Here is a 26,161-nt window from a genome sequence, read left to right on the forward strand (position 1 = left end):
TAAGGATTTGATGGCTTCTGTGATCTCGATGACACTAATGGGCTGACCCAAGCTCCTCACAGCTCCATGTTCGATCTGGGGGAATGTTATATCATTAAATAGTTCATGTGAAGAAGGGGGGCAGTCTGACGTATATAATTTTGTATAAAATGCGGCAAATGTTTCATTTATCTTAGCTGGATCAGTATGTAGTTCTCCTGTGTTAGAGCGAATAGATGTGATTAGCCTCGACGATGCTTCCTCCCTAACCCGGTGGGCTAAGAGCTTGCCAGCTTTTTCCCCAGATTCAAAAAATCGTTGTCTGGATTTGAGTAGTTGTAATTTTGCTCTATTGACAGACATAAGGTCAAAGTCAGTTTGTAGGCGAAGGCGTTCTTTATATAGTGTCGAGTCCGGGTTTAAAGCGTACTTATCGTCAAGATCCTTAATCTTACGGAGCAGCCCATTGATTTGAATGGTTTCTGTCTTATTTAAATTTGAAATAAAAGATATAAGTTGACCTCTAATATAAGCTTTAGATGCCTCCCATAATATACCTCTTCCAATTTCTGGTGAATCGTTCAGTTCGAAAAAACACTCAATTTGATCGTGGAGGAAATTCCTATAATTGTCTTCTGCTAGTGAGGCTGAGTTGAATCGCCATTGTTTAAGGGGTCTAGGTTGAGTGTCCATATTGATGTCGACTGAGGTGGGAGCGTGATCAGAGATTACAATACTATGGTAATTACATGTTTTAATTTTGGAAAGTAGTCTATTGTCGAGAAGAAAGAAGTCTATCCGAGTGTAAGTGTGATGTACATGAGAGAAATAGGAGAATTGCTTAATTGTAGGGGAGGCGTGTCTCCATGGGTCTGTAAGACCTAACTGTTTAGCAAAAGTATCCAATGTTTTAGCTGAGTTAGATAAGGGAGCCAGTTTGTTTGATGATCGGTCCAGTACAGGATCCTGCACCAGGTTAAAGTCCCCGCCCATGATAATCAAATGATTTCCAATGTTTGGAAATGATGTAAACAATTTAGTCACATAAGAATTGTCATCCCAGTTAGGTCCATAAACGCTAGCGAGTATGACTGGGGTGCCTTGCAGTTTTCCAGACACAATGATATAACGACCGGCAGGGTCTGCTACAGTTTGGTTAAGTTCGAATGAAATGTTTTTACGAATTAGGATGGCTGTGCCCCTGGCCCTTTCGTTGAATTTTGAATGAAAAATATGGCTGATCCAGGCTCTTTTAAGTCGTGAAATCTCTCTGTTGCGGAGGTGGGTCTCCTGAATGAAAAATATATCTCCTTTGAGGTGTTGCAAATGGGTCAAGACCCTCCCAACTTTAATGGCGCTCCCCACACCCCTCACATTCCATGAAACAAATCTGAGTGTATTACTGGTGCTTGTCATTTCTCACCATGTCCAACTAGGAGAGCAGAACGGGCTGATGTGTACAAGCGGATCAGGAGGGGGGCTGATGCACGGTAACTGGGAACTGCAGAGAGTACTAGTAAGAGGAGGGGGTAAAACAGAAGCGTGAGAGGAAGGAATGAGGTGATAAACAAACCAATAAAAACATATATGTACAGAAAACACAGCAAGCTCACACACACACTCACACTCACAGACACAACAACATACAATAATGCCAGGTGTGTTACACCTGGCAACCACCTACAGGACCATCGTCCCAGGACCTGAGAACCCCATTGTCGAACCTGAACCTTCAGTGTCCTTTTCACAGCAGTGCGCTGTCCTTGCGCCTGCATGGACGTATCCATAACGGCTTCCGGTTTTTCCACCTCCCGAGAACAACAGATTGGCTCCAACTGAGTCCGAACATTTTAAAGTGCATCAAAACTGCAGTATATTCCTTCGAGACACCTAGTACCTAGTATCAAAACAACTTCAGAAAAGCAAGAAAAGTAAATTAAAAGAAGTATAAACAACTCAAATGGCATGTAGTTGGATAAAGTATAAGTAAGTGGTGTCACATATGTATATACATATAAATATACACATACATACACACACATAAGCAATGTATACGCCTATGGATGTATGGATATGGAATAATAGTAACCAGTTAAGAAATAGGTATATCAGCAGTTAGGTCAAATAATAATAGTAATACTAGAAAAGATAAACCACTGTGTAATATATATCTATTAGAACGTGATAAGTAAATGTAATGGGAAGACAAAAGAATTCGAACGTCGATGTACCAAAATAAAATAAACAATATCGATGGTTGTTTAAACCCTAATGACAGTAATTGTATATTTAACAGGTTAGCTCTGGAATGTCAGCATAATATATTAGCTAAATGGTTAAACAAAAAATGAATGACAAAAAGTGAATGAGAGTGAATTCAATGAGTGGCCACACAGATGTAATGTTCACCGTCAGGCCTAGAGTTGGCGTTACGTTGGCATAGTTAAACGTGATAGAACAGGCCCGGCACGTGTTTTAAGGTTGATGCCGGCAGTGTAGCCTCCAGACATGGCTGTAGTTAGCCAAGCTAGCGCCGTCCCGCCATGCCTTGTGAGGTAGTCACATCATATCAAACAAAGTTTCATTAAAGTCATACCAACTAATGTTAGTCGTTCGCCTGCTCTTGGTTGCGTTGATTATGAGACTTGACGAGGTCTTGGGCGTCTTTCACAGATGCGAGTCGTCGTCTCTTTCCATCCTTGGTTGAAACCATTAGCTTAGCCGGGTAGTGGAGGGCTGGTTTGAGGCCTAGGTTGTAGAGGTCTTTCATAACGTCCCGGTACACGGCCCGCTGTTCCAGTATTTCAGGGCAGTAGTCTTCGAAGATGTGTATCGGTGAGTCCTTATACATTAATTTGCCTCTGCGTTTCCGAGCTTCCCGCACCACCAGCTCCCTCGTTTGGAATCGGTGGAAGCATATCACGACCGGTCTCGGCTTCTCACCGGGGCCTGGCTTCGCTGTTAGCGAGCGGTGGGCACGGTCCAGCTCCGGGGTCGACGACAACGTATGTTCACCCAAGACTTCGACCAGCAATTGAGAGAAGAACGTTGTTGGGTTTGTACCTTCAATGCTTTCGGGTACGCCGACAATTCTGATGTTGTTCCGACGGCTTCTACTCTCCAAGTCTATTAGCTTAGCTTTTAGCCTCGCGTTCTCCTCAGTTACAAGTGTTAGCTTTGTGTCCATAGCCAACATATCCTGGCTGGTCGTGTCAGCAAACAGTTCTAGTGAGGAGAGGCGCTTCTGGTGTTCCAGCAGTGTGGACTGAATACAATCCAGCGTGGTGTTGAGTTTGGAAAAGGCGGAGTTAAACTCCGACGAGAGAGAAGTCTTGTGGTCCGTTAGCATTGTCGTTAGCGTAGCCATGATGGTGCTTGCCGCCAAGTCTTCCTTCTTTTGCTCCTCCTTTTTGGCTCTATTAGACATTTTCTCGTTCAGCGCGGTAAGGTATTAGTACTATAATAACGGTGATAGCAGTTACTGCAATAAGTCGAGCTATACTGAATAGTAGGACTTAAATGTGCGGGAGCGTGAAAAAGTGCGACTACTCCATCTTGTCGCCAACCGGAAGTCAATAGACCTGCTTTTTAAACCAGTTGATCTGCCGCTTCTTTTCTTTCTCCTATGTCCCCCCCTCCCTTGTGGAGGGGGTCCGGTCCGATGACCATGGATGAAGTACTGGCTGTCCAGAGTCGAGACCCAGGATGGACCGCTCGCCTGTATCGGTTGGGGACATCTCTACGCTGCTGATCCGCTTGAGATGGTTTCCTGTGGACGGGACTCTCACTGCTGTCTTGGAGCCACTATGGATTGAACTTTCACAGTATCATGTTAGACCCGCTCGACATCCATTGCTTTCGGTCCCCTAGAGGGGGGGGGGGGTTGCCCACATCTGAGGTCCTCTCCAAGGTTTCTCATAGTCAGCATTGTCACTGGCGTCCCACTGGATGTGAATTCTCCCTGCCCACTGGGTGTGAGTTTTCCTTGCCCTTTTGTGGGTTCTTCCGAGGATGTTGTAGTCGTAATGATTTGTGCAGTCCTTTGAGACATTTGTGATTTGGGGCTATATAAATAAATATTGATTGATTGATTTTAAAATTTTTGTTCTGGAAAATCTACAAGAAATAATAATTTGTCTTTGTTAGAACTATAGCTTGGTCCTATTTGTTATAAATTCTAACAAAGTGCAGATTGGATTTGAACCTATTTAAAACACGTCATCAAAATTCTAAAATTAATCTTAATCAGGAAAAAATATTAATGATGTTCCATAAACTATTGTTTTCATTTTTTCAAAAAGATTCGAATTAGCTAGGTTTTCTTAATAATAACATCGAGTTAAAGGGGAACATTATCACCCAACCTATGCAGGCGTCAATATATACCTTGATGGTGCAGAAAAAAGACCGTATATTTTTTTTAACCGATTTCCGAACTCTAAATGGGTGAATTTTGGCGAATTAAACGCGTTTATTTTTATCCCTTTCTGAGCGACGACGTCACATCGGTACTCAACGCCATTTTTCCCTACCACATCACACGCATCGAGTCTAATCAGCTCTGTTATTTTCCGTTTTTTCGACTATTTTCCGATACTTTGGAGACATCATGCCTCGTCGGTGTGTTGTCGGAGGGTGTAACAACACGATTACATTTACGTAGAATGTGCATCGATTAGCACGGCATGCTAATCGATGCTAACATGCTATTTAGGCTAGCTGTGTGTACATATTGCAGCATTACGCCTCATTTGTAGCTATATTTACATCCAGCCTTTCCCTCCATCCACATTTAATGCCAAACAAACACATACCAATCGACGGGTTTAAGTTGCTCCAGTGTCAAGAGATGCGAAAGTCCCTCGTTCGGTTTTTACCGGCGATGCTACGACAGAGATGACAAGAATGTCTGGATATCCTGCCACACTCAAAGCAGATGCATTCCCAATGATAAAGTCAACGGAATCACAAAGGTGAGTGTTGTTGATTTTATTGACTTATGTGCTAATCAGACATATTTGGCCGCGGCATGACTGCCAGCTAATCGATGCTAACATGCTATGTAGGCTACCTGTATGTACATTTGAAACTATATTTACATCCAGCGTTTGCTTTGTTGGGTCTACTTCTGTCTCTGGCCATTCTCCCTCCACCCCAGCGGACAATGGCGTGGATCACCGCAGAGGCCACCACAGTGGATATGTTTCTTTGACTTTTTATTCATAGCTTGAGATGGTTTCCTGTGGACGGGACTCTCACTGCTGTCTTGGAGCCACTATGGATTGAACTTTCACAGTATCATGTTAGACCCGCTCGACATCCATTGCTTTCGGTCCTCTAGAGGGGGGGGGGTTGCCCACATCTGAGGTCCTCTCCAAGGTTTCTCATAGTCAGCATTGTCACTGGCGTCCCACTGGATGTGAATTCTCCCTGCCCACTGGGTGTGAGTTTTCCTTGCCCTTTTGTGGGTTCTTCCGAGGATGTTGTAGTCGTAATGATTTGTGCAGTCCTTTGAGACATTTGTGATTTGGGGCTATATAAATAAACATTGATTGATTGATTGATTGATTAGTGGAGCATAATATTGTTTTTAACATGGCTGTGCAGCACTTTGGAAACGTTATTGTTGTTTAAATGTGCTATATAAATAAAGTGGATTGCATTGGATTGGAATTCCACACCGGTTGATATCGGTATCGGTAATTAAGAGTTGGACAATATCGTAATATCGGCAAAAAAGCCATTATCGGACATCTGTAATTATATTGATAGTAAACGAAGCTGCTCATGTCCCAAAAATAAAACGACACATTTTCCTGTTTCAATCATGATGGAACAGCATGAAGGTTTTAACAGAAACATGCTTTTATTAGCAGTCAGTAACTCTGATTCAAGGTGTGTGAGTATTTGTTTCTACGAGTGTTTCTTCTGTTGCGTGAGCCAGGTGCGCAGGTGTTGTACCTGTGCACTAACGCTGCTCCTGGCCGTGCCACCTGTGGCGCCGTACTGCTCAACGCTGCCGCCGTAGTCCCACACGGACGCCACGTCGCTCTCAAACAGCGGGCTGGAGACACCAACAACGTCATGAAAAACTGCTCACTGTGTGTGTGTGTGTTTGTGTGTGTGTGTGTATCACCTGATAGCCGACAGGTCGTCCAAGGAGAGCTGGGTCAAGGTAACGTTTTTCGACTCCGCCGCGAAGACAACTTTACCTGACAGGGCGTGTGCGTCCCTGAACGCCACCTGGGAACATTTGCACACCCCGGTTGGTCACTTGATTAGGTACCACACTCCGACGAGCATCCACTGAGCAAGATGTGTACGATGGAACACGTAATGGCTTTCTGTTACTGTTGAGCCACAAGCGGGAAAATAGCGAGCAGAAATGCACACCAAAAAAAAAGGGCCACCTGAGGCGAGTCGTTCTCCCGAAAATACTATTTTAAAGTGGAACATTATCACAATTCCGAAAGGGTTAAAAACAATAAAAATGTTGTATTTTGTTGTATTTTTTGAAGTTTTTTTCAAAATTTTACCGGTCCCGGAATATACCTAAAAAAAAGCTTTAAAGTGCCTTTTTTTTCGCTCTCTGCCAAGACACTATTCATATTCCTGTGACGTCATACAGTGCTGCCAATGTAAACAAACAATGGCGAATAGCACAGCAAGATATAGCGACATTAGCTCGGATTCAGACTCGGATTTCAGCGGCTTAAGCGATTCAACAGATTACGCATGTATTGAAACAGATGGTCGGAGTATGAAAGTATTGAAGAAGAAACAAGCTATTGACGCTATTCATAGCCATAGCTGCGTTAGCATCGCCGGTAAAATGTGCGGACCAAACGATCAGGACTTTCGCATCTTGTGACACTGGAGCAACTTAAATCTGTCGATTGGTAAGTGTTTGTTTGGCATTAAATGTGGGTGGAAGGAAACGTAATATAGTTGCAAATGCATCTGCAGGTTATCCATACATCTCTGTGCCATGTCTGCTTTAGCACCGCCGGTAAATAGCATGTTAGCATCGATTAGCGTAGCATGTTAGCATCAAGAAAACTCACCTTTGTGATTTCGTTGACTTTATCGTTGCAAATGCATCTGCAGGTTGTCCATACATCTCTGTGCCATGTCTGCTTTAGCACCGCCAGTGAATAGCATGTTAGCATCGATTAGTGTAGCATGTTAGCATCGATTAGCTGGCAGTGACGCCGCAACCAAATATGTCTGATTAGCACATAAGTCAACAAAATCAACAAAACTCACCTTTGTGATTTCGTTGACTTTATCTTTGCAAATGCATCTGCAGGTTATCCATACATCTCTGTGCCATGTCTGCTTTAGCACCGCCAGTGAATAGCATGTTAGCATCGATTAGCGTAGCATGTTAGCATCGATTAGCTGGCAGTGACGCCGCAACCAAATATGTCTGATTAGCACATAAGTCAACAACATCAACAAAACTCACCTTTGTGATTTCGTTGACTTTATCGTTGCAAATGCATCTGCAGGTTGTCCATACATCTCTGTGCCATGTCTGCTTTAGCACCGCCGGTAAATCGCATGTTAGCATCGATTAGCGTAGCATGTTAGCATCGATTAGCTGGCAGTCAACATCAACAAAACTCACCTTTGTGATTTCGTTGACTTTATCGTTGCAAATGTATCTGCAGGTTATCCATACATCTCTGTGCCATGTCTGCTTTAGCACCGCCAGTGAATAGCATGTTAGCATCAATTAGCATAGCATGTTAGCATCGATTAGCTGGCAGTGACGCCGCAACCAAATATGTCTGATTAGCACATAAGTCAACAACATCAACAAAACTCACCTTTGTGATTTCGTTGACTTTATCGTTGCAAATGCATCTGCAGGTTATCCATACATCTCTGTGCCATGTCTGCTTTAGGACCGCCGGTAAATAGCATGTTAGCATCGATTAGCGTAGCATGTTAGCATCGATTAGCTGGCAGTGACGCCGCAACCAAATATGTCTGATTGGCACATAAGTCAACAACATCAACAAAACTCACCTTTGTGATTTCGTTGACTTTATCGTTGCAAATGCATCTGCAGGTTATCCATACATCTCTGTGCCATGTCTGCTTTAGCACCGCCAGTGAATAGCATGTTAGCATCGATTAGCTCGCAGTGACGCCGCAACCAAATATGTCTGATTAGCACATAAGTCAACAACATCAACAAAACTCACCTTTGTGATTTCATTGACTTTATCGTTGCAAATGCATCTGCAGGTTATCCATACATCTCTGTGCCATGTCTGCTTTAGCACCGTCAGTGAATAGCATGTTAGCATCGATTAGCGTAGCATGTTAGCATCGATTAGCTGGCAGTGACGCCGCAACCAAATATGTCTGATTAGCACATAAGTCAACAACATCAACAAAACTCACCTTTGTGATTTCGTTGACTTTATCGTTGGAAATGCATCTGCAGGTTATCCATACATCTCTGTGCCATGTCTGCTTTAGCACCGCCGGTAAATAGCATGTTAGCATCGATTAGCGTAGCATGTTAGCATCGATTAGCTGGCAGTCAACATCAACAAAACTCACCTTTGTGATTTCGTTGACTTTATCGTTGCAAATGCATCTGCAGGTTATCCATACATCTCTGTGCCATGTCTGCTTTAGCACCGCCAGTGAATAGCATGTTAGCATCGATTAGCTCGCAGTGACGCCGCAACCAAATATGTCTGATTAGCACATAAGTCAACAACATCAACAAAACTCACCTTTGTGATTTCATTGACTTTATCGTTGCAAATGCATCTGCAGGTTATCCATACATCTCTGTGCCATGTCTGCTTTAGCACCGTCAGTGAATAGCATGTTAGCATCGATTAGCGTAGCATGTTAGCATCGATTAGCTGGCAGTGACGCCGCAACCAAATATGTCTGATTAGCACATAAGTCAACAACATCAACAAAACTCACCTTTGTGATTTCGTTGACTTTATCGTTGGAAATGCATCTGCAGGTTATCCATACATCTCTGTGCCATGTCTGCTTTAGCATCGCCAGTAAATAGCATGTTAGCATCGATTAGCCTAGCATGTTAGCATCGATTAGCTGGCAGTGACGCCGCAACCAAATATGTCTGATTGGCACATAAGTCAACAACATCAACACAACTCACCTTTGTGATTTCGTTGACTTTATTGTTGCAAATGCATCTGCAGGTTATCCATACATCTCTGTGCCATGTCTGCTTTAGCACCGCCAGTGAATAGCATGTTAGCATCGATTAGCTGGCAGTGACGCCGCAACCAAATATGTCTGATTAGCACATAAGTCAACAACATCAACACTACTCACCTTTGTGATTTCGTTGACTTTATCGTTGCAAATGTATCTGCAGGTTATCCATACATCTCTGTGCCATGTCTGCTTTAGCACCGCCAGTGAATAGCATGTTAGGATCGATTAGCTGGCAGTGACGCCGCAACCAAATATGTCTGATTAGCACATAAGTCAACAACATCAACAAAACTCACCTTTGTGATTTCGTTGACTTTATCGTTGCAAATGCATCTGCAGGTTATCCATACATCTCTGTGCCATGACTGTCTTAGCATCGACGGTAAAATGTGGAAACACTTGGGTACATTCAACGGGGGTCTGGCGGCAGACACTTTGGCATCTTTGGGCCAGTGGTGCAACTTGAATCCCTCCCTGTTAGTGTTGTTACACCCTCCGACAACACACCGACGAGGCATGATGTCTCCAAGGTTCCAAAAAATAGTCGAAAAAACGGAAAATAACAGAGCTGAGACCCGGTGTTTGTAATGTGTTACCTCGGTCGCCACAGAGCGATAAACAGAAAGGCGTTTAATTCGCCAAAATTCACCCATTTAGAGTTCGGAAATTGGTTAAAAAATATATATGGTCTTTTTTCTGCACCATCAAGGTATATATTGACGCTTACATAGGTCTGCTGATAATGTTCCCCTTTAACTTCGATCGTGAGACCATATCTGGCATAACTCTTTGCCACTTGCAGAGAGGAGGAACATCACTTCCGCATTGAAAACACAAAATGTCCAAAAGCGGTAGGCAGGAAGTCTCGAGTCAATTTTATCGGAGACTTTCACGTCGTCAAGGCATCTCTTCTCATAACAATTACGCACGTCCGGCTTCACAATAATAGCCCCACGCATCGCATCCGGTCAAACTACCACATCAAAATGAAAAATAGACTTACATAACGTTCATGCTTTGTCAAAAGACGTTTTGTAATGTAATCTGTGATATTTCTACTAAAATAATATTATACTTTTATTACCTGTTCTGAAATTACATAATGTCAAGCAGGCTGAATATTACAAACCCGTTTCCATATGAGTTGGGAAATTGTGTTAGATGTAAATATAAATAAAATACAATGATTTGCAAATCCTTTTCAACCCATATTCAAGCCCAAAAAAAGTCTGCGGGCTATAGAGCGTTTTCATTTCGGGCTCCAGTACTCTGGAATGCCCTCCCGGTAACAGTTCGAGATGCCACCTCAGTAGAAGCATTTAAGTCTCACCTTAAAACTCATCTGTATACTCTAGCCTTTAAATTGACTCCCTTTTTAGACCAGTTGATCTGCCGTTTCTTTTCTTTTTCTTCTATGTCCCACTCTCCCTTGTGGAGGGGGTCCGGTCCGATCCGGTGGCCATGTACTGCTTGCGTGTGTATCGGCTGGGGACATCTCTGCGCTGCTGATCCGCCTCCGCTTGGGATGGTTTCCTGCTGGCTCCGCTGTGAACGGGACTCTCGCTGCTGTGTCGGATCCGCTTTGGACTGGACTCTCGCGACTGTGTTGGATCCATTGTGGATTGAATTTTCACAGTATCATGTTAGACCCGCTCGACATCCATTGCTTTCCTCCTCTCCAAGGTTCTCATAGTCATCGTTGTCACCGACGTCCCACTGGGATTGAGTTTTCCTTGCCCTTATGTGGGCCTACCGAGGATGTCGTGGTGGTTTGTGCAGCCCTTTGAGACACTAGTGATTCAGGGCTCTATAAGTAAACATTGATTGATTGATTGATATTCAGTTGAATATGCTACAAAGACAACATATTTCATGTTCAAACTGATACACTTTTTTTTTTGTTGCAAATAATCATTAACTTTAGAATTTGATGCCAGCAACACGTGACAAAGAAGTTGGGACAGGTGGCAATAAATACTGATAAAGTTGAGGAATGCTCATCAAACACTTATTTGGAACATCCCACAGGTGTGCAGGCTAATTGGGAACAGGTGGGTGCCATGATTGGGTATAAAAAGCGCCTCTCACCCCCTTCCTGACCAGGTAGTAGGCCAGGTCCGTCGCCAACATGTCGGGACTCAGCGCCGCCGCCATCACGCTGGCGTTGATCTGACAACGGGAGAGCACACGTCTCGCTGACCTGCAACGCACTCTTTGATGCGGAGCGCAGAATTGACCACTGACCTTTAGGGTGGAGAGGACCCCGGTGGTGACCTGCAGCACGGCGTGGACAGAGTCGTAGCAGTCAAACATGGCCTCCTTGTCCTCCTGCAGGTCTTTGTTGTACGAGCTGGGCAGGCCCTTCAGTGTCATCATGAAGCCGGCACACTGTGACCACACAACAGGATGCAAAACAACATTAAACACAGTCTTGGTAAAAACACTATGCGCTTGTTTAGGGCGTAGGGGGAACACACGGCACTGACCATGTTCAAGTCTATTTAGGGATCCACGGTTTAGGTTTTCAATAACTACTGACATTTGGAACTATTCAAATTGTATTCGCAACTTAATAAAGTCAAAACCTGTACTCATATTAACAACAGAAATGGGGCCGAAAACCCAATCTTGTTTGGTGTCACAAAAAGCCTCCACAGTTCAATGTCGTTGCACAAAGTAAACACAGTTCAACGTCATTAATGAAAGCACAGTTCAAAGTCATTAAACAATGTAAACACAGTGCAACGTCATTAATGTAAACACAGTTCAATGTCATTAAACAATGTAAACACAGTTCAACGTCTATAATGAAAGCACAGTTCAAAGTCATTAAACAATGTAAACACAGTTCAACGTCATTAAACAAAGTAAACACAGTTCAACGTCATTAAACAAAGTAAACACAGTTCAACGTCATTAAACAATGTAAACACAGTTCAACGTCATTAAGCAATGTAAACACAGTTCAACATCATTAATGAAAGCACAGTTCAAAGTCATTAAACAATGTAAACAGTTTGACATCATTAAACAATGTAAACACAGTTCAACGTCATTAATGAAAGCACAGTTCAACGTCATTAAACAAAGTAAACACAGTTCAACGTCATTAAACAATGTAAACACAGTTCAACGTCATTAAGCAATGTAAACACAGTTCAACATCATTAATGAAAGCACAGTTCAAAGTCATTAAACAATGTAAACAGTTTGACATCATTAAACAATGTAAACACAGTTCAACGTCATTATGTAAACACAGTTCAACGTCATTAAACAATGTAAACAGTTTGACATCATTAAACAATGTAAACACAGTTCAACGTCATTAATGAAAGCACAGTTCAAAGTCATTAAACAATGTAAACAGTTTGACATCATTAAACAATGTAAACACAGTTCAACGTCATTAATGAAAGCACAGTTCAACGTCATTAAACAATGTAAACACAGTTCAACGTCATTAATGAAAGCACAGTTCAACGTCATTAAACAATGTAAACACAGTTCAACGTCATTAAACAATGTAAACACAGTTCAACGTCATTAAACAAAGTAAACACAGTTCAACGTCATTAAACAATGTAAACACAGTTCAACATCAAACAATGTAAACACAGTTCAAAGTCATTAAACAATGTAAACACAGTTCAACGTCATTAAACAATGTAAACACAGTTCAAAGTCATTAAACAATGTAAACACAGTTCAACGTCATTAAACAAAGTAAACACAGTTCAAAGTCATTAAACAATGTAAACACTGTTCAACATCATTAAACAATGTAAACACAGTTCGACGTCATTAAACAAAGTAAACACAGTTCAACGTCATTAAACAATGTAAACACAGTTCAAAGTCATTAAACAATGTAAACACTGTTCAACATCATTAAACAATGTAAACACAGTTCGACGTCATTAAACAAAGTAAACACAGTTCAACGTCATTAAACAATGTAAACACAGTTCAAAGTCATTAAACAATGTAAACACTGTTCAACATCATTAAACAAAGTAAACACAGTTCAACGTCATTAAACAAAGTAAACACAGTTCAACGTCATTAAACAAAGTAAACACAGTTCAACGTCATTAAACAAAGTAAACACTGTTCAACGTCATTAAACAAAGTAAACACAGTTCAACGTCATTAAACAAAGTAAACACTGTTCAACGTCATTAAACAATGTAAACACAGTTCAACGTCATTAAACAATGTAAACACAGTTCAACGTCATTAAACAAAGTAAACACAGTTCAACGTCATTAAACAATGTAAACACAGTTCAACGTCATTAAACAAAGTAAACACAGTTCAACATCATTAAACAATGTAAACACAGTTCAACGTCATTAAACAATGTAAACACAGTTCAACGTCATTAAACAATGTAAACACAGTTCAACGTCATTAAACAATGTAAACACAGTTCAACGTCATTAAACAATGTAAACACAGTTCAACGTCATTAAACAATGTAAACACAGTTCAACGTCATTAAACAATGTAAACACAGTTCAACGTCATTAAACAATGTAAACAGAGTTCAACGTCATTAATGAAAGCACAGTTCAAAGTCATTAAACAATGTAAACACAGTTCAACATCATTAAACAATGTAAACACAGTTCAACGTCATTAAACAATGTAAACACAGTTCAACGTCATTAAACAATGTAAACACAGTTCAAAGTCATTAAACAATGTAAACACAGTTCAACATCATTAAACAATGTAAACACAGTTCAACGTCATTAAACAATGTAAACACTGTTCAACGTCATTAAACAATGTAAACACAGTTCAACATCATTAAACAAAGTAAACACAGTTCAACGTCATTAAACAAAGTAAACACAGTTCAACGTCATTAAACAAAGTAAACACAGTTCAACGTCATTAAACAAAGTAAACACTGTTCAACGTCATTAAACAAAGTAAACACAGTTCAACGTCATTAAACAAAGTAAACACTGTTCAACGTCATTAAACAATGTAAACACAGTTCAACGTCATTAAACAATGTAAACACAGTTCAACGTCATTAAACAAAGTAAACACAGTTCAACGTCATTAAACAATGTAAACACAGTTCAACGTCATTAAACAAAGTAAACACAGTTCAACATCATTAAACAATGTAAACACAGTTCAACGTCATTAAACAATGTAAACACAGTTCAACGTCATTAAACAATGTAAACACAGTTCAACGTCATTAAACAATGTAAACACAGTTCAACGTCATTAAACAATGTAAACACAGTTCAACATCATTAAACAATGTAAACACAGTTCAACGTCATTAAACAATGTAAACACAGTTCAACGTCATTAAACAATGTAAACACAGTTCAACGTCATTAAACAATGTAAACACAGTTCAACGTCATTAAACAATGTAAACACAGTTCAACGTCATTAAACAATGTAAACACAGTTCAACGTCATTAAACAATGTAAACACAGTTCAACATCATTAAACAATGTAAACACAGTTCAACGTCATTAAACAAAGTAAACACAGTTCAACGTCATTAAACAAAGTAAACACTGTTCAACGTCATTAAACAAAGTAAACACAGTTCAACGTCATTAAACAAAGTAAACACAGTTCAACATCATTAAACAATGTAAACACAGTTCAACATCATTAAACAATGTAAACACAGTTCAACGTCATTAAACAAAGTAAACACAGTTCAACATCATTAAACAATGTAAACACTGTTCAACGTCATTAAACAAAGTAAACACAGTTCAACATCATTAAACAATGTAAACACAGTTCAACATCATTAAACAATGTAAACACTGTTCAACATCATTAAACAATGTAAACACAGTTCAACGTCATTAAACAATGTAAACACTGTTCAACGTCATTAAACAAAGTAAACACAGTTCAACGTCATTAAACAATGTAAACACTGTTCAACGTCATTAAACAAAGTAAACACAGTTCAACATCATTAAACAATGTAAACACAGTTCAACATCATTAAACAAAGTAAACACAGTTCAACGTCATTAAACAAAGTAAACACAGTTCAACGTCATTAAACAATGTAAACACTGTTCAACGTCATTAAACAAAGTAAACACAGTTCAACATCATTAAACAATGTAAACACAGTTCAACATCATTAAACAATGTAAACACTGTTCAACATCATTAAACAAAGTAAACACAGTTCAACGTCATTAAACAATGTAAACACAGTTCAACGTCATTAAACAATGTAAACACAGTTCAACGTCATTAAACAATGTAAACACAGTTCAACATCATTAAACAATGTAAACACTGTTCAACGTCATTAAACAATGTAAACACAGTTCAACGTCATTAAACAAAGTAAACACAGTTCAACATCATTAAACAATGTAAACACTGTTCAACGTCATTAAACAAAGTAAACACAGTTCAACATCATTAAACAATGTAAACACTGTTCAACGTCATTAAACAATGTAAACACAGTTCAACGTCATTAAACAAAGTAAACACAGTTCAACATCATTAAACAATGTAAACACTGTTCAACGTCATTAAACAATGTAAACACAGTTCAACGTCATTAAACAAAGTAAACACAGTTCAACGTCATTAAACAATGTAAACACAGTTCAACGTCATTAAACAATGTAAACACAGTTCAACGTCATTAAACAAAGTAAACACAGTTCAACGTCATTAAACAATGTAAACACAGTTCAACGTCATTAAACAATGTAAACACAGTTCAACATCATTAAACAATGTAAACACAGTTCAACGTCATTAAACAATGTAAACAGTGTTCAACATCATTAAACAATGTAAACACAGTTCAACGTCATTAAACAAAGTAAACACAGTTCAACGTCATTAAACAATGTAAACACAGTTCAACGTCATTAAACAAAGTAAACACAGTTCAACGTCATTAAACAATGTAAACACAGTTCAACGTCATTAAACAATGTAAACACAGTTCAATGTCATTAAACAATGTAAACACAGTTCAACGTCATTAAACAAAGTAAACACAGTTCAAAGTCATTAAACAATGTAAACACAGTTCGACGTCATTAAACAAAGTAAACAGTGTTCAACGTCATTAAACAATGTAAAGACTGTTCAACGTCATTAAACAAAGTAAACACAGTTCAACGTCATTAAACAATGTAAACACAGTTCAACGTCATTAAACAATGTAAACACAGTTCAACATCATTAAACAATGTAAACACAGTTCGACGTCATTAAACAATATAAACAGTGTTCAACGTCATTAAACAATGTAAAGACTGTTCAACGTCATTAAACAAAGTAAACACAGTTCAACGTCATTAAACAATGTAAACACAGTTCAACGACAAACAATGTAAACACAGTTCAACGTCATTAAACAATGTAAACACAGTTCATCATCATTAAACAATGTAAACACAGTTCAACGTCATTAAACAATGTAAACAAAGTTCAACGTCATTAAACAATGTAAACACAGTTCAACGTCATTAAACAATGTAAACACAGTTCATCATCATTAAACAATGTAAACACAGTTCAACGTCATTAAACAATGTAAACACAGTTCAACGTCATTAAACAATGTAAACACAGTTCAACGTCATTAAACAATGTAAACACAGTTCAACATCATTAAACAATGTAAACACAGTTCAACGTCATTAAACAATGTAAACACAGTTCAACGTCATTAAACAATGTAAACACAGTTGAACGTCATTAAACAATGTAAACACTGTTCAACATCATTAAACAATGTAAACACAGTTCAACATCATTAAACAATGTAAACACAGTTCAACGTCATTAAACAATGTAAACACAGTTCAACGTCATTAAACAATGTAAACACAGTTCAACGTCATTAAACAATGTAAACACAGTTCAACATCATTAAACAATGTAAACACAGTTCAACGTCATTAAACAATGTAAACACAGTTCAACGTCATTAAACAATGTAAACACAGTTGAACGTCATTAAACAATGTAAACACTGTTCAACATCATTAAACAATGTAAACACAGTTCAACATCATTAAACAATGTAAACACAGTTCAACGTCATTAAACAATGTAAACACTGTTCAACATCATTAAACAATGTAAACACAGTTCAACGTCATTAAACAATGTAAACACTGTTCAACGTCATTAAACAATGTAAACACAGTTCAACGTCATTAAACAATGTAAACACAGTTCAACGTCATTAAACAATGTAAACACAGTTCAACATCATTAAACAATGTAAACACAGTTCAACGTCATTAAACAATGTAAACACAGTTCAACGTCATTAAACAATGTAAACACAGTTCAACGTCATTAAACAATGTAAACACAGTTCAACGTCATTAAACAATGTAAACACAGTTCAACATCATTAAACAATGTAAACACAGTTCAACGTCATTAAACAATGTAAACACTGTTCAACGTCATTAAACAATGTAAACACAGTTCAACATCATTAAACAATGTAAACACAGTTCAACGTCATTAAACAATGTAAACACAGTTCAACGTCATTAAACAATGTAAACACTGTTCAACATCATTAAACAATGTAAACACAGTTCAACGTCATTAAACAATGTAAACACTGTTCAACGTCATTAAACAATGTAAACACAGTTCAACATCATTAAACAATGTAAACACATTTCAACGTCATTAAACAATGTAAACACAGTTCAACACCATTAAACAATGTAAACACAGTTCAACGTCATTAAACAATGTAAACACAGTTCAACGTCATTAAACAATGTAAACACAGTTCGATGTCATTAATGAAAGCACATCATTAAACAATGTAAACACATTTCAACGTCATTAAACAATGTAAACACAGTTCAACATCATTAAAAAATGTAAACACAGTTCAACGTCATTAAACAATGTAAACACAGTTCAACGTCATTAAACAAAGTAAACACAGTTCAACGTCATTAAACAATGTAAACACAGTTCAACGTCATTAAACAATGTAAACACAGTTCAACGTCATTAAACAATGTAAACACAGTTCAACGTCATTAAACAATGTAAACACAGTTCAACGTCATTAAACAATGTAAACACAGTTCAACGTCATTAAACAATGTAAACACAGTTCAACGTCATTAAACAATGTAAACACAGTTCGATGTCATTAATGAAAGCACATCATTAAACAATGTAAACACATTTCAACGTCATTAAACAATGTAAACACAGTTCAACATCATTAAACAATGTAAACACAGTTCAACGTCATTAAACAATGTAAACACAGTTCAACGTCATTAAACAATGTAAACACTGTTCAACATCATTAAACAATGTAAACACAGTTCAACATCATTAAACAATGTAAACACAGTTCAACGTCATTAAACAATGTAAACACAGTTCAACGTCATTAAACAATGTAAACACAGTTCAACGTCATTAAACAATGTAAACACTGTTCAACATCATTAAACAATGTAAACACAGTTCAACGTCATTAAACAATGTAAACACTGTTCAACGTCATTAAACAATGTAAACACAGTTCAACGTCATTAAACAATGTAAACACAGTTCAACATCATTAAACAATGTAAACACAGTTCAACGTCATTAAACAATGTAAACACAGTTCAACATCATTAAACAATGTAAACACAGTTCAACGTCATTAAACAATGTAAACACTGTTCAACGTCATTAAACAATGTAAACACAGTTCAACATCATTAAACAATGTAAACACAGTTCAACGTCATTAAACAATGTAAACACAGTTCAACGTCATTAAACAATGTAAACACTGTTCAACATCATTAAACAATGTAAACACAGTTCAACGTCATTAAACAATGTAAACACTGTTCAACGTCATTAAACAATGTAAACACAGTTCAACATCATTAAACAATGTAAACACATTTCAACGTCATTAAACAATGTAAACACAGTTCAACATCATTAAACAATGTAAACACAGTTCGACGTCATTAAACAATGTAAACACAGTTCAACATCATTAAACAATGTAAACACAGTTCAACATCATTAAACAATGTAAACACAGTTCAACGTCATTAAACAATGTAAACACAGTTCAACGTCATTAAACAATGTAAACACAGTTCAACATCATTAAACAATGTAAACACAGTTCAACATCATTAAACAATGTAAACACTGTTCGACGTCATTAAACAATGTAAACACAGTTCAACGTCATTAAACAATGTAAACACAGTTCAACGTCATTAAACAATGTAAACACAGTTCAACGTCATTAAACAATGTAAACACAGTTCAACATCATTAAACAATGTAAACACAGTTCAACATCATTAAACAATGTAAACACTGTTCGACGTCATTAAACAATGTAAACACAGTTCAACGTCATTAAACAATGTAAACACAGTTCAACGTCATTAAACAATGTAAACACAGTTCGACGTCATTAAACAATGTAAACACAGTTCAACATCATTAAACAATGTAAACACTGTTCAACGTCATTAAACAATGTAAACACAGTTCAACGTCATTAAACAAAGTAAACACAGTTCAATGTCATTAAACAATGTAAACACAGTTCAATGTCATTAAACAAAGTAAACACAGTTCAACGACATTAAACAAAGTAAACACAGTTCAACGTCATTAAACAATGTAAACACAGTTCAACATCATTAAACAATGTAAACACAGTTCAACATCATTAAACAATGTAAACACTGTTCGACGTCATTAAACAATGTAAACACAGTTCAACGTCATTAAACAATGTAAACACAGTTCAACGTCATTAAACAAAGTAAACACAGTTCAATGTCATTAAACAATGTAAACACAGTTCAATGTCATTAAACAAAGTAAACACAGTTCAACGACATTAAACAAAGTAAACACAGTTCAACGTCATTAAACAATGTAAACACAGTTCAACGTCATTAAACAATGTAAACACTGTTCAACGTCATTAAACAATGTAAACACAGTTCAGAGTCTTTAAACAAAGTAAACACAGTTCGACGTCATTAAAAATGTAAACACAGTTCAACGTCATAAATGAAAGCACAGTTCGACATAATTAATGAAAGCACAGTTCAATGTCATTAAACAAAGTAAACACAGTTCAACGTCATTAAACAATGTAAACACAGTTCAACGTCATTAAACAATGTAAACACAGTTCAGAGTCTTTAAACAAAGTAAACACAGTTCGACGTCATTAAAAATGTAAACACAGTTCAACGTCATAAATGAAAGCACAGTTCGACATAATTAATGAAAGCACAGTTCAATGTCATTAAACAAAGTAAACACAGTTCAACGTCATTAAACAATGTAAACACAGTTCAACGTCATTAAACAATGTAAACACAGTTCAATGTCATTAAACAAAGTAAACACAGTTCAACATCATTAAACAATGTAAACACAGTTCAACGTCATTAAACAATGTAAACACAGTTCAACGTCATTATGTAAACAGTTCAACGTCATTAATGAAAGCACAGTTCAAAGTCATTAAACAATGTAAACACAGTTCAATGTCATTAAACAAAGTAAACACAGTTCAACATCATTAAACAATGTAAACACAGTTCAACATCATTAAACAATGTAAACACAGTTCAACATCATTAAACAATGTAAACACAGTTCAACATCATTAAACAATGTAAACACAGTTCAACGTCATTAAACAATGTAAACACAGTTCAACGTCATTAAACAATGTAAACACAGTTCAAAGTCATTAAACAATGTAAACACAGTTCAACATCATTAAACAATGAAAGCACAGTTCAACATCATTAAACAATGTAAACACAGTTCAACGTCATTAAACAATGTAAACACAGTTCAACATCATTAAACAATGTAAACACAGTTCAACGTCATTAAACAATGTAAACACAGTTCAACGTCATTAAACAATGTAAACACAGTTCAACGTCATTAAACAATGTAAACACAGTTCAACGTCATTTATGGAAGCAAAGTTCAACATCATTAAACAATGCAAATACAGTTCAATGACATTATGTAAACAGTTCAACGTCATTAATGAAAGCACAGTTCAAAGTCATTAAACAATGTAAACACAGTTCAACATCATTAAACAATGTAAACACAGTTCAACGTCATTATGTAAACAGTTCAACGTCATTAATGAAAGCACAGTTCAAAGTCATTAAACAATGTAAACACAGTTCAACGTCATTAAACAATGTAAACACAGTTCAACATCATTAAACAATGTAAACACAGTTCAACGTCATTAATGAAAGCACAGTTCAAAGTCATTAAACAATGTAAACACAGTTCAACGTCATTAAACAATGTAAACACAGTTCAACATCATTAAACAATGTAAACAGTTCAACGTCATTAAACAATGTAAACACAGTTCAACGTCATTAAACAATGTAAACACAGTTCAACGTCATTAAACAATGTAAACACAGTTCAACGTCATTAAACAATGTAAACACAGTTCAACATCATTAAACAATGTAAACACAGTTCAACGTCATTAAACAATGTAAACACAGTTCAACGTCATTAAACAATGTAAACACAGTTCAACGTCATTAAACAATGTAAACACAGTTCAACGTCATTAAACAATGTAAACACAGTTCAACGTCATTAAACAATGTAAACACAGTTCAACGTCATTAAACAATGTAAACACAGTTCAACGTCATTAAACAATGTAAACACAGTTCAAAGTCATTAAACAATGTAAACACAGTTCAACGTCATTAAACAATGTAAACACAGTTCAACGTCATTAAACAATGTAAACACAGTTCAACATCATTAAACAATGTAAACACAGTTCAACGTCATTAAACAATGTAAACACAGTTCAACGTCATTAATGAAAGCACAGTTCAACATCATTAAACAATGTAAACACAGTTCATCATCATTAAACAATGTAAACACAGTTCAACGTCATTATGTAAACAGTTCAACGTCATTAATGAAAGCACAGTTCAAAGTCATTAAACAATGTAAACACAGTTCAACATCATTAAACAATGTAAACACAGTTCAACGTCATTAAACAATGTAAACACAGTTCAACGTCATTAAACAATGTAAACACAGTTCATCATCATTAAACAATGTAAACACAGTTCAACGTCATTAAACAATGTAAACACAGTTCAACGTCATTAAACAATGTAAACACAGTTCAACATCATTAAACAATGTAAACACAGTTCAACGTCATTAAACAATGTAAACACAGTTCAACATCATTAAACAATGTAAACACAGTTCATCATCATTAAACAAAGTAAACACAGTTCAACATCATTAAACAATGTAAACACAGTTCAACGTCATTAAACAATGTAAACACAGTTCAACATCATTAAACAATGTAAACACAGTTCAACGTCATTAAACAATGTAAACACAGTTCAACGTCATTAATGAAAGCACAGTTCAACATCATTAAACAATGTAAACACAGTTCATCATCATTAAACAATGTAAACACTGTTCAACGTCATTAAACAATGTAAACACAGTTCAACGTCATTAAACAATGTAAACACAGTTCAACATCATTAAACAATGTAAACACAGTTCATCATCATTAAACAAAGTAAACACAGTTCAACATCATTAAACAATGTAAACACAGTTCAACGTCATTAAACAATGTAAACACAGTTCAACATCATTAAACAATGTAAACACAGTTCAACGTCATTAAACAATGTAAACACAGTTCAACGTCATTAATGAAAGCACAGTTCAACATCATTAAACAATGTAAACACAGTTCATCATCATTAAACAATGTAAACACTGTTCAACGTCATTAAACAATGTAAACACAGTTCAACGTCATTAAACAATGTAAACACTGTTCGACGTATTTAAACACCGTTCAACATCATTAAACAATGTAAACACAGTTCAACATCATTAAACAATGTAAACACAGTTCAACATCATTAAACAATGTAAACACTGTTCAACGTCATTAAACAATGTAAACACAGTTCAATGACATTATGTAAACAGTTCAACGTCATTATTGTAAACACAGTTCAAAGTCTTTAAACAATGTAAACACAGTTCAACGTCATTAAACAATGTAAACACAGTTCGACGTCATTAAAAAAGTAAACACAGTTCAACCTCATTAATGAAAGCCCAGTTCAACCTCATTAAACAATGTAAACAGTTCAACGACATTATGTAAACAGTTCAATGTCTATAATGAAAGCAAAGTTCAACGTAATTAAACAATGTAAACACTGTTCGACGTATTTAAACACAGTTCAACATCATTAAACAATGTAAACACAGTTCAATGACATTATGTAAACAGTTCAACGTCATTAATGAAAGCAAAGTTCAACGTCATTAAACAATGTAAACATAGTTCAACGACATTATGTAAACAGTTCAACGTCTATAATGAAAGCCCAGTTCATCATCATTAAACAATGTAAACATTGTTCGACGTCATTAAAAATGTAAACAGTTCAACGTCTATAATGAAAGCCCAGTTCATCATCATTAAACAATGTAAACACTGTTCGACGTCATTAAAAATGTAAACACAGTTCAACCTCATTAATGAAAGCCCAGTTCATCATCATTAAACAATGTAAACACTGTTCAACGTCATTAAAAATGTAAACACAGTTCAACCTCATTAATGAAAGCCCAGTTCATCATCATTAAACAATGTAAACACTGTTCGACGTCATTAAAAATGTAAACACAGTTCAACGTCATTAATGAAAGCCCAGTTCATCATCATTAAACAATGTAAACACTGTTCGACGTCATTAAAAATGTAAACAGTTCAACGTCTATAATGAAAGCCCAGTTCATCATCATTAAACAATGTAAACACTGTTCGACGTCATTAAAAATGTAAACACAGTTCAACTTCATTAATGAAAGCCCAGTTCATCATCATTAAACAATGTAAACACTGTTCAACGTCATTAAAAATGTAAACACAGTTCAACCTCATTAATGAAAGCCCAGTTCATCATCATTAAACAATGTAAACACTGTTCGACGTCATTAAACAATGTAAACACAGTTCAACATCATTAAACAATGTAAACACAGTTCAACATCAATAAACAATGTAAACACAGCTCAACGTCAACAATGTAAACACCGTTCAACATCAATAAACAATCCAAACAGTTAAACAATGCATAAACCATTGAACACTAAACAAAATAGTGTAACCACTGTTCAAAACCATTCCACAAAGTAAACACTGTCAAACAGTTAATGTCATCATCGTAGAACACAGTTAAACAATGTAAACATCGTAGAACACAGTTAAACAATGTAAACATCGTAGAACACAGTAAAACAATGTAAACATCGTAGAACACAGTAAAACAATGTAAACATCGTAGAACACAGTAAAACAATGTAAACATCGTAGAACACAGTTAAACAATGTAAACATCGTAGAACACAGTTAAACAATGTAAACATCGTACAACACAGTTAAACAATGTAAACATCGTAGAACACAGTTAAACAATGTAAACATCGTAGAACACAGTTAAACAATGTAAACATCGTAGAACACAGTTAAACAATGTAAACATCGTAGAACACAGTTAAACAATGTAAACATCGTACAACACAGTTAAACAATGTAAACATCGTACAACACAGTTAAACAATGTAAACATCGTAGAACACAGTTAAACAATGTAAACATCGTAGAACACAGTTAAACAGCTTTCAACACCATTACACAACACTGCAAAACATCATTAAACACCGTTAAACAATGAAAACATCGCTGAATGCTGTTAAAATTAGCACTGTTCAAAACTATTAAAAACTGTAACCATTAAACAATGTCAATGTACACAAAGTGATACAACGTAAACACAGTTAAACAATGTACACCATTGAACAACGTTAGTGTAAACAGAGTTAAATGATGCAAAGACAGTTAAAAAGTATGAACAAAGTTCAACACTGTATATATTGTTAAACACCACGGAACACAGTTAAACAATGTTAACGCTGCAGAACATCATTTAACAACATAAACACAGTTAAACACAGTCAAACAATGTATACACGGTTCAACACCATTGCACGTTAAACAATGTAAACTACGAACGTAGTGAACTGGGTTGAAAAGTGTAAACACCATTAAACATCAAAAAACTATGTAAACACCATTAAAAATGTAAATACAGTTTAAAAATATGAACACTGTTAATCCAAATAAACACAGTTGAACACTATTCAACAACATTAAACAATGTTGAACACCACTGAACACCATTAAATAATGTAAACGCTGTTGAACATCATTTAACAACGTACACACAGGGAAACAAGAAACACAGATGAACACCGTTGAATAACGGTAAATAATGTTAACACCATTAATCATCATTAACAAAATAAATACTGTTGAACACCATTAAACGTTAAACAACGTTAGACAATGTAAACACCGTTAAACAATGTTAACATCATAAAACATCAATGAACAATTTGAACACAGTTAATGTAAACAAACACCATTAAAACATCAGTAAACAATGTAAAGACAGTTAAATGATCTGAACAAAGTTAAACAATGTAAACACCATCAAACTATATAAACACACGTGAACACAATTCAACAACTTTAGACAAGACTAAACAATATAAACACAGTTGAACACAGGTAGACAATGTAAAGGCCGTTAAACATTGTTAAACAATATAAACAAGGTTAAACACTATAAACACCATTATACACAGTTGAACATTATAAACACCATTGAACACGGTAAAACAATATAAACACCAGTAAACAATGTAAAAGCTGTTAAACATTGTTTAAAAATATAAACACAGTTAAACACTATGAACACCATTGAACACGGTTAAACACTACAAACACCATTGAACACA

At 36.4% G+C, this 26,161-nt stretch overlaps 1 protein-coding gene across 5 annotated transcripts in view; it reads right to left on the bottom strand.

The window, feature by feature from the left end:
* Positions 1 to 5,822: 5,822 nt before the first annotated feature.
* The window catches only part of asl (argininosuccinate lyase), a 76,698-nt gene continuing 56,359 nt past the window's right edge, over positions 5,823 to 26,161 (bottom strand). For all 5 annotated transcript variants that reach the window (XM_061899228.1, XM_061899231.1, XM_061899230.1 and 2 more), the window contains 4 exons: positions 11,446 to 11,589; positions 11,290 to 11,370; positions 6,116 to 6,222; positions 5,823 to 6,043 (listed from right to left, as the gene is read on the bottom strand). In XM_061899228.1, the coding sequence (XP_061755212.1) occupies positions 5,893 to 6,043; positions 6,116 to 6,222; positions 11,290 to 11,370; positions 11,446 to 11,589 (483 nt within the window). In that variant the 3' untranslated portion in view covers positions 5,823 to 5,892. The remainder of the gene's footprint in view (positions 6,044 to 6,115; positions 6,223 to 11,289; positions 11,371 to 11,445; positions 11,590 to 26,161) is intronic.

This window comes from Nerophis ophidion, linkage group LG04 (assembly GCF_033978795.1).
Source record: "Nerophis ophidion isolate RoL-2023_Sa linkage group LG04, RoL_Noph_v1.0, whole genome shotgun sequence".
NCBI lineage: Eukaryota > Metazoa > Chordata > Actinopteri > Syngnathiformes > Syngnathidae > Nerophis > Nerophis ophidion.